This window comes from Macaca fascicularis, chromosome 10 (assembly GCF_037993035.2).
Source record: "Macaca fascicularis isolate 582-1 chromosome 10, T2T-MFA8v1.1".
NCBI classification, from domain to species: Eukaryota; Metazoa; Chordata; class Mammalia; order Primates; family Cercopithecidae; genus Macaca; species Macaca fascicularis.
In genome coordinates, this window is record NC_088384.1 from 13,220,421 (window position 1) to 13,230,893 (window position 10,473).

Here is a 10,473-nt window from a genome sequence, read left to right on the forward strand (position 1 = left end):
TGCAATGACACAATCTCAGCTCACTGTAACCTCCACCTCCCAGGTTCAAGTGGTCCTCCTGCCTCAGCCTCCCGAGTAGCTGGGATTACAGGCACCCACCACCACGCCCGGCTAGTTTTGTATTTTTAGTAGAAACGGGTTTCTCCATGTTGGTCAGGCTGGTCTCAAACTCCTGACCTCAGGTGATTCGCCTGCCTTGGCCTTCCAAAGTGCTGGGATTACAGGCGTGAGCCACCGCGCCCGGCCAATAATAAATTTTTAAAAATTAAAAGTCTGGTAACTGGTGTAGCACTGTCACTTCTTCATTTTGCCAAGAAAAGACATTAACATTTTAAAAGCAGTCAGCATCTCCTGTGACCATCACTTTCTAAAAAAATGTTTGCAACTGAAAGAGTCCCAGGATATAAAGGACAGCAGTACCATTGATGTTTTTTTTTGAGATGGAGTCTTGCTCTGTTGCCCAGGCTGGAGTGCAGTGGTGTGATCTTGGCTGACTGCAACCTCTGCCTGCTGGGTTCAAGCAATTCTCATGCCTCAGCCTCCCGAGGAGCTGGGATTACAGGCGTGTGCCACCATGCCCAGCTAATTTTTTTGTATTTTTTGTAGAGATGGGGTTTTGCCATGTTGCTCAGGCTGGTCTTGAACTCCTGGCCTCAAGAGATCCGCCTGCCTCTGCCTCCCAAAGTGCTGGGGTTACAGGCGTGAACCACCGCACCTGGCCCATTGATCCTTCTTAGGCTCATTTTGCCATGGGCTAGTGGCCCACACTGGGGGTTTCAGAAACATCAGGCCCCACTTCACCAATCCCTCTGGTTCTATCATTTATATGTCAAGCTCTGTGACCTTCAAAAAAGCTGGGGAGGATGAGTAGTCCCTTAATTGAGGAGGACCTGACCCCAGGGAGAGGAAGAACTTGTTCAAGGTCACATGCAGGGCCGTGGCAGGGGGCCTCCCACAAAAGTAGTTTAATCATAGGGATAAAGCAGACACCTAAACAACCAGGGCTCTTTTTTATTTTATTATTTATTTATTTATTTATTTTGAGATGGAGTCTCACTGTGTCACCCAGCCTAGAGTGCAGTGGCTTAATCTCGGCTCACTGCAACCTCCGCCTCCCAAGTTCAAGCAATTCTCCTGCCTCAGCCTCCCTAGTAGCTGGGATTACAGGCGCCCACCACTATGCCTGGCTAATTTTTTTGAATTTTTAGTAGAGACAGAGTTTCACCAAGTTGGCCAGGCTGGTCTTGAACTCCTGGCCTCGAGGGATCTGCCCGGCCTCCCAAAGTGCTGGGATTGCAGGTGCGAGTCACCGCGCCCAGCAGGGCTCTTTTTAAAAAAAATATCGGCCGGGCGTGGTGGCTCACGCCTGTAATCCCAGCACTTTGGGAGGCCGAGGTGGGCGGATCACAAGGTCAGGAGATCGAGACCATGGTGAAACCCCGTCTCTACTAAAAATAGAAAAAAAAATTAGCCGGGCGCAGGGGCGGGCGCCTGTAGTCCCAGCTACTCGGGAGGCTGAGGCAGGAGAATGGCGTGAACCCGGGAGGCGGAGCTTGCAGTGAGCCGAGATTGCGCCACTGCACTCCAGCCTGGGCCACAGAGCAAGACTCCGTCTCAAAAAAAAAAAAAAAATATATATATATATATCACTAGTCAGAGGAGGATGGTACTGAATTGTCAAGGCCTTTTGACCATCTCCTGCCATCGTCAGCCTTCCCCAGGAAGCCCCATGTGACAAGGAAGAGAAAACCTGGCCATCTCCTGGTGGTTGTCACATGAGAACACAATGCCCAGCTCATACCCTTCACTTTTTGGCCAGGCCTTGCACAGGTCAGCCTCGAATTAGCAGTGGAACCTCTCTCTCTTGCTAAAATGGTCTGTGGTGGCAGCAGCATGCACTTATTTGAGCGAGTCACTGCAGACCAAGGGTTTTCAGGGGGATGGGGTGTCCCAGGGGCTGCTGCATGGGGAAGGGTGCCAGGTCTGAGGAGTGCCAGGGAAGCAGCTTTCCTGCTAAGCTCCAGGATGTGCTGGGGGCACTGGGAACCCAAGACAGGACCCAGCACATAGCAAAAGCTCAGGATACCTGCTGTAAGCTGTCGGGGAGGTGTCAGGGTGAGGGGTAAACTATGTCCCCATCGGGCTGCACTGTGGAGCCCAGTGGGCTGGAGGGGCTGAGGAGTGAGTGTTGCCGTTGGGGCTGGGGATTGTGGAAGCTCAGGGTTGACCCTGGGCACTCGCTAATGGGGAGGGGTGGGCACTGCTGGCAAGGGGACGCCCAATCTCTGTAGCCATCAGGGGATCGGCTCCCTTAACCCCAAGGCCCCTCCCATGAAGACATCTCATCTGCAGCACCAGGTGAACTCACCAGGTCAGGAGCCAATCCCACCGGGCAGAGAACCAGGGATGCCCTGGAACCCTGGGCTTGTGTTTGGCCTTGGGCAGGGGCCCCCACCCTCTCTGGAACTCAGTGACCTCACCTGTTGAAGGCCTGGGCCACCACACCCTGTCCCCTCTGCCTCTATCCTGCACACCTGTGGATGGTGGTCCAGTTTGGACTGGCTGATTTCTTCCCTGCCTTTGCCCCAAAACCCACCCCAGCCCCCTCCAGGGAGGAAGTGGATGAGGAACCCAGGGGTGGGGGTGAGGCCTTGTTCAGGGCTGGCCCACCTGGCCCCACTCTGGGACTCTTAGCAAGTCCTTCCTATCTCTGGATTTCCTTGGCCTCAGACATAAAATGAGGGTCCTGAACTCGGTGACCCTATGCTCCTGTCCTGACAGTCCGCGGTGCTCCTGGAGCCATTTGAGGCAGTGGGACAGAACAGGGGGAATATGTTTAGCAAAGAAAGGCCTCCCTGAAAACTCTATTTATAGAGCAGAAGGTGTGCCTGGTCCCAGAACCCCAAGGTTTCCATCTGGAGCCCTGGCTGCTGGGATGCTGCGGGAGGGGGCAAAGAGGGTCTGAGCCTCCAGCTCTGAAAGGCCAGCCTTGCATTACAGGCCATGCCTGCATGACCTGTTAGGTCTCCAGCATGATATCTCATTGGCCCATTTTCTCTTTTTTTTTTTGAGGCGGAGCCTCACTTTGTTGCCCAGGCTGGAGTGCAGTGGCACGATCTTGGCTCACTGCAACCTACGCCTCCCAGGTTCAAGCGATCCTCCTGCCTCAGCCCCCCTAGTAGCTGGGATTACAGGCATATGCCACCATGCCTGGCCTAATTTGTGTGTTTTTGTTTTTTGGTTTTTTTTTTGAGATGGAGTCTCGCTCTGTCGCCTAGGCTGGAGTGTAGTGGCCGGATCTCAGCTCACTGCAAGCTCCGCCTGCCGGGTTTACGCTATTCTCCTGCCTCAGCCTCCTGAGTAGCTGGGACTACAGGCGCCCGCCACCACACCTGGCTAGTTTTTTTTTTTTTTTTTTTTTTTTGAGACGGGGTCTCGCTCTGTCACCCAGGCTGGAGTGCAGTGGCCGGATCTCAGCTCACTGCAAGCTCCGCCTCCCGGGTTCACGCCATTCTCCTGCCTCAGCCTCCCGAGTAGCTGGGACTACAGGCGCCCGCCACCTCGCCCGGCTAGTTTTTTTGTATTTTTTAGTAGAGACGGGGTTTCACCGTGTTAGCCAGGATGGTCTCGATCTCCTGACCTTGTGATCCACCCGTCTCGGCCTCCCAAAGTGCTGGGATTACAGGCTTGAGCCACCGCGCCCGGCCTAGTTTTTTGTATTTTTTAGTAGAGACGGGGTTTCTCCGTGTTAGCCAGGATGGTCTCCATCTCCTGACCTCGTGATCGGCCCGTCTCGGCCTCCCAAAGTGCTGAGATTATAGGCGTGAGCCACCGCGCCCAGCCCTAATTTGTGTATTTTTTTTTTTTTTTTTTTTTTTTTTGAGACGGAGTCTCGCTCTGTCGCCCAGGCTGGAGTGCAGTGGCTGGATCTCAGCTCACTGCAAGCTCTGCCTCCCAGGTTTACGCCATTCTCCTGCCTCAGCCTCCCGAGTAGCTGGGATTACAGGCGCCTGCCACCTCGCCCGGCTAATTTTTTGTATTTTTTAGTAGAGACGGGCTTTCACTGTGTTAGCCAGGATGGTCTCGATCTCCCGACCTCGTGATCCGCCCGTCTCGGCCTCCCAAAGTGCTGGGATTACAGGCTTGAGCCACCGCGCCCGGCAATTTGTGTATTTTTATAGAGACGGGGTTTCTCCATGTTGGTCAGACTGGCCTCAAACTCCCAACCTCAGGTGATCCACCCACCTCAGCCTCCCAAAGTGCTGGGATGACAGGTGTGAGCCACCGCACCCGGCCAGCCCCATTTTCAAGATGAGGAAACTGAGTTTCAGAGTAGTCAGTAGCTCGCCCAAGTCACACAGTGGATCTAGGACTTCAACCCAGGACTGTAGGAGCCAGGGAGCTCTTTGGGAACAAGGGGAATAGGGAGAAGAACTCGGAGTCAGGGTGGGTGACCGCGGGGGAGGAGGTGGGGGCAGGGCTCACTCTCCCTGGGCCCGGAGAGGGAGTTTCTCTTGGGAAGAGGCAGGCTCTGAGGCTGTTGATCTCTAAATTATAGCGTTGGCGCGTACCGGTTGCTGCAGCAACCGAGTTGTCCTGAACCGGGGAAGTGTATAAACATTGCCACAGATGCACAATTAGATCAGGAAGAAGAATAGAACAGAAAATAGAAACTTCCAGCCTTATGTAATTCTGGGCCAAAATGTTATTGGGAACCCAGGCCCAGTCCTGGCCCTGCCAGCTGCTAGGGGCAGGGTAGCACCATGTCTTCCCTGGGGACCCAGTGGCAGGGAGGGGTGGAGAGAGGGTCTGTCCTCTACGGCCCGAGGCACATCCCGCCACCCAGTGCGGTGAGGGGCCTCTTCTGCTGCAACAGCTGGGGATGCTTGACAGGCAAATCCTGCCTATCACCAGCTCCTGGGAAGTGTGGGAAGGCAAGCAGGAGGGTGATGGCTTTACCCCAGCGCCTGCTGTCCCCGTAGGTCCCATGAGGTAGGGAGTTTTGGTGCCCATGTTACAGGTGAAGACGTGGAAGCTCCGAGAGGTGAACTGAGTGTGTCCTCCCCTCCCACTCCCTGTCTCCCCGCCATCAACTCATTCATGTTGGTGCCACGCAAGTTTGTATCCACTGCCAGCTTTGTGGCTGGCAGCTGGCTTTCCCTCTCTGAGCCACCCGGGACATGGGAATAGCGATGTCTACAGAGGAGTCAAAGCTGGGGACTCCCCCTTCCTCCACGGGGCACTGGGCAGGAATTTGGGCTCAAGGACTCAAAGCAGCACTGGGAGGGAAGAGTCTAAGAAAGTAGCTCAGACCCAGGTGGGGCTGCGGGTTCCAGTAGAACTTTCTTTTTCTTTTTCTTTTTTCTTTTTTTCTTTTTTGACATGGGGTCTTGCTCTGTGGCCCAGGCTGGAGTTCAGTGGGATGATCACAGCTCACTGCAGCCTTGACCCCCTGGGCTCAATAGATCCTCCTGCCTTAGCCTCCCGAGTAGCTGATGCCACAGGCATGCACCACGATGCCTGGCTAATTTTCTTATTTTTTGTAGAGATGGGGTCTCACTCTGTTGCCCACGCTGGTCTCAAACTCCTGGCACAAACAATCCTTGCATCTCAGCCTCCCAAAATGCTGAGATCACAGGCATGAACCCCTGTGTCCGGCCGGAAATTTCTCAGTGCTAGAACTCTCCTATATGTCTTCTCTGTCCAGTGTGGTGTGGTGGCCATTGACCATATGTGACTCCTGATCACTTAAAATGTGGCTCATGCAAGGAAGGAGCTATACTTAATATTTTATTTAGTTTTAATTAAATGTAAAGAGCCACAGGTGGCCAGTGTCTATCTTACAGGAGGATGTCCAGCCCCCAAGAAGCCCAAAAGTCCATAGATGGAATCCAGGGAGGGGAGCGGGCCCAGAGCCTCCGTGGCTCCCTATGCTCAGGGCAAGCAGGACAGAGGGACAGGGAGGAACTGAGATGGGCCTCAGGAAGCTTCCAGAACAGTGAGCATAGGAGGGCCGGAGGGGCAGTGTTGAGGGGCAGGGACTAGGACCTGGATCCTTGTGGCTTTAGCTTCCTGGTCTGTGGACCCCTATCTCTAAGCTGGGCCGGACTCAGGGGCACTGGCTCAGACCCTGTCATCAGAACCCCCTCCGTTGCCACCCTCCGCCTGCTGCGGCAGAGGAAGTCTTAGGTCCTGGTCCAGGCTCACCTGCTTCTGAGAGTCTAAGGGCTGAGTCTGGGTGGCCCTGAGGAGGCCCCTCGCTCCCCAGCATCTCACCTGTCTGGCTTCTCCTCCGCAGGCCCTGCGTCTTCCCAGGTGACCACGCCGGCTTCAGGACATGCACGGACACAGCCGCAACGGCCAGGCCCACGTGCCCCGGCGGAAACGCCGCAACCGCTTTGTCAAGAAGAACGGCCAATGCAATGTGTACTTCGCCAACCTGAGCAACAAGTCGCAGCGCTACATGGCGGACATCTTCACCACCTGCGTGGACACGCGCTGGCGCTACATGCTCATGATCTTCTCCGCGGCCTTCCTTGTTTCCTGGCTCTTTTTTGGCCTCCTCTTCTGGTGTATCGCCTTCTTCCACGGTGACCTGGAGGCCAGCCCAGGGGTGCCCGGGGCGGGCGGGCCGGCGGCGGGCAGTGGCGGGGCAGCCCCGGCGGCCCCCAAGCCCTGCATCATGCACGTGAACGGCTTCCTGGGTGCCTTCCTGTTCTCGGTGGAGACGCAGACGACCATCGGCTACGGGTTCCGGTGCGTGACGGAGGAGTGCCCGCTGGCAGTCATCGCTGTGGTGGTCCAGTCCATCGTGGGCTGCGTCATCGACTCCTTCATGATCGGCACCATCATGGCCAAGATGGCGCGGCCCAAGAAGCGGGCACAGACGCTGCTGTTCAGCCACCATGCGGTCATCTCGGTGCGCGACGGCAAGCTCTGCCTCATGTGGCGCGTGGGTAACCTACGCAAGAGCCACATTGTGGAGGCCCACGTGCGGGCCCAGCTCATCAAGCCCTACATGACCCAGGAGGGTGAGTACCTGCCCCTGGACCAGCGGGACCTCAACGTGGGCTATGACATCGGCCTGGACCGCATCTTCCTGGTGTCGCCCATCATCATTGTCCACGAGATCGATGAGGACAGCCCGCTCTATGGCATGGGCAAGGAGGAGCTGGAGTCAGAGGACTTCGAGATCGTGGTCATCCTGGAGGGCATGGTGGAGGCCACGGCCATGACCACCCAGGCCCGCAGCTCCTACCTGGCCAGCGAGATCCTGTGGGGCCACCGCTTTGAGCCCGTGGTCTTTGAGGAGAAGAGCCACTACAAGGTGGACTACTCGCGTTTTCACAAGACCTACGAGGTGGCCGGCACACCCTGCTGCTCGGCCCGGGAGCTGCAGGAGAGTAAGATCACCGTGCTGCCCGCCCCGCCGCCCCCTCCCAGTGCCTTCTGCTATGAGAACGAGCTGGCCCTCATGAGCCAGGAGGAAGAGGAGATGGAGGAGGAGGCGGCTGCGGCGGCCGCAGTGGCCGCAGGCCTGGGCCTGGAGGCCGGCTCCAAGGAGGAGGCGGGCATCATCCGGATGCTGGAGTTCGGCAGCCACCTGGACCTGGAGCGCATGCAGGCTTCCCTCCCGCTGGACAACATCTCCTACCGCAGGGAGTCTGCTATCTGACCTCCAGGCCCGGCCCTCACCACTGCCCACAAGAGCCTCTGCCGGGGGTAGGATGCCAGGACACCCCCTCCCACACTCAGGACAGAGCCAACCGTGGCTCCGTGGACCTTCTGGAGGAAGGTGGGGGTTTCAAAGACTGGGGGACCCCTTCCTCCTGACTCCAGCACCCTGGCCTGGGAAGAGCTCGGCCCAATCAGCCTGGGTTCCCCCAGCACCTACTCCTGGTGGCTCTGGGTCCCCGGATCCACCACCCTTCCCCCACTGACTCTTCAAGGACGTGCCCTCTTTGCTCTCAGAACCTTGGGGAAGGTGACTGGACTGCTGGGTGGGAGACATCTCGGGGTTTCAGGGTGGGCAGGGGGTTAGTTTGGGGAGGGGGGTGCGTTTCTTTTGCATGACTGTGGCCTGTTGCTCATGACTTTCTTTTGTAAATATCTATAAATGGAGACAGATGGAGACACCAAATTCACCTTCTGCCGTTTTTACCTGCCAGACAAGGAGATATGGTCCCTCTCTGTGCACCCTTCCCCACCCTGCCCATCAAGCCTAGCCCCTTCCCCTGCCCAGCTGGCTGGCCCCTTGAGGCCTGCAAAGCCAGCCACCTTGGCCCTTGGATGGTGTTGAGTTTGGGTGCAGAGGAGGGACTCTGAGGGGTGGGATGAGGGAGCATCCCTCCCTCCCTGCAGTCCCTCCGGCCCCGGGGCCCAGCCCAGATTGACAATAGAGTTTGTAACTATATATATATACACATTTGAGACGGAGTTTGTAACCATATATATATATTTGAGACGGAGTTTCGCTCTTGTTGCCCAGGCTGGAGTGTAATGGAGCAATCTCGGCTCACTGCAACCTCCACCTCCCGGCTTCAAGCGATTTTCCTGCCTCAGCCTCCTGAGTAGCTGAGATTACAGGCATGACCCACCACACTCAGCTAATTTTTGTATTTTTAGTAAAGATGGGTTTCACCATGTTGGCCAGGCTGGTCTCGAACTCCTGACCTCAGGTGATTCACCCACCTTGGCCTCCCAAAGTGTTAGGATTATAAGCGTGAGTCACCGCACCCGGCCATAACTATATATTTTTAATAAAGTATATGGTCCATTGGGGTTGGCTGGTTGAAGATGGAGGGGTGAGAAGGAGAGACAGTGAGCAAGCACACATGTAATTGTGCCTGTGTGTCATGTGTGTGCCTGTGTAGTATGTATGCCTATGTGTTAGGTGTGTGCCTGTGTGTGTCATGTGTGTGCCTGTGTAGTATGTGTGCCTGTATGTGCCTGTGTGTGTCATGTGTGTGCCTGTGTAGTATGTGTGCCTGTGTGTGCCTGTGTGTTATGTGTGTGCCTGTGTGTTAGGTGTGTGCCTGTGTGTTAGGTGTGTGCCTGTGTAGTATGTGTGCCTGTGTGTTATGTGTGTGCCTGTGTAGTATGTGTGCCTGTGTGTGCCTGTGTGTTATGTGTGTGCCTGTGTGTTATGTGTGTGCCTGTGTGTTAGGTGTGTGCCTGTGTGTTATGTGTGTGCCTGTGTAGTATGTGTGCCTGTGTGTTATGTGTGTGCCTGTGTAGTATGTGTGCCTGTGTGTGCCTGTGTGTTATGTGTGTGCCTGTGTGTTATGTGTGTGCCTGTGTTATGTGTGTGCCTGTGTGTTATGTGTGTGCCTGTGTTATGTGTGTGCCTGTGTAGTATGTGTGCCTGTGTGTGCCTGTGTTATGTGTGTGCCTGTGTAGTATGTGTGCCTGTGTGTGCCTGTGTGTAAGGTGTGTGCCTGTGTAGTATGTGTGCCTGTGTGTGCCTGTGTGTTATGTGTGTGCCTGTGTGTGTCATGTGTGCCTGTGTGTCAGGTGTGTGCCTGTGTGTTATGTGTGTGCCTGTGTGTGGATGTGTGTGCCTGTGTAGTATGTGTGCCTGTGTGTGCCTGTGTGTGTCGTGTGTGCCTGTGTGTCAGGTGTGTGCCTGTGTGTTATGTGTGTGCCTGTGTGTGGATGTGTGTGCCTGTGTAGTATGTGTGCCTGTGTGTGCCTGTGTGTTATGTGTGTGCCTGTGTGTGGATGTGTGTGCCTGTGTAGTATGTGTGCCTGTGTGTGTCTGTGTGTTATGTGTGTGCCTGTGTGTTAGGTGTGTGCCTGTGTAGTATGTGTGCCTGCGTGTGTCTGTGTTATGTGTGTGCCTGTGTAGTATGTGTGCCTGTATGTGCCTGTGTGTTAGGTGTGTGCCTGTATAATATGTGTGCCTGTGTAGTATGTGTGCCTGTGTGTGTTATGTGTGTGCCTGTGTAGTATGTGTGCCTGTGTAGTATGTGTGCCTGTGTGTGTTATGTGTGTGCCTGTGTAGTATGTGTGCCTGTGTAGTATGTGTGCCTGTGTGTGTTATGTGTGTGCCTGTGTAGTATGTGTGCCTGTGTAGTATGTGTGCCTGTGTAGTATGTGTGCCTGCATGTGTCTGTTAGGTGCGTGCCTGTGTAGTATGTGTACCTGTGTAGTATATGTGCCTGTGTGTATGTGTGTGCCTGTATTATGCATGTGCCGGTGTAGTATGTGTGCCTGTGTAGTATGTGTGCCTGCAAGTGTCTGTGTGTTATGTGTGTGCCTGTGTGTTAGGTGTGTGCCTGTGTAGTATGTGTGCCTGTGTGTGCCTGTGTGTTAGGTGTGTGCCTGTGTGTTAGGTGTGTGCCTGTGTAGTATGTGTGCCTGGTGTGGCCCTTTCTGAGTGACTGACCCTTGGAGGGAACTTTATCACCTGCCATTCTCCTTCCTGCGAGTCAATAGAAGGATCTGGAGTTGGCATCAAAGAACCAAAAGCTT

At 55.2% G+C, this 10,473-nt stretch overlaps 1 protein-coding gene across 3 annotated transcripts in view; it reads left to right on the forward strand.

The window, feature by feature from the left end:
* The window catches only part of KCNJ4 (potassium inwardly rectifying channel subfamily J member 4), a 30,859-nt gene extending 22,719 nt beyond the window's left edge, over positions 1-8,140 (forward strand). For all 3 annotated transcript variants that reach the window (XM_045363626.2, XM_005567299.3, XM_065522123.1), the window contains one exon: positions 6,299-8,140. In XM_045363626.2, coding sequence (XP_045219561.1) covers positions 6,338-7,675 — 1,338 coding nt within the window. In that variant the 5' untranslated portion in view covers positions 6,299-6,337 and the 3' untranslated portion in view covers positions 7,676-8,140. The remainder of the gene's footprint in view (positions 1-6,298) is intronic.
* Positions 8,141-10,473: the final 2,333 nt, after the last annotated feature.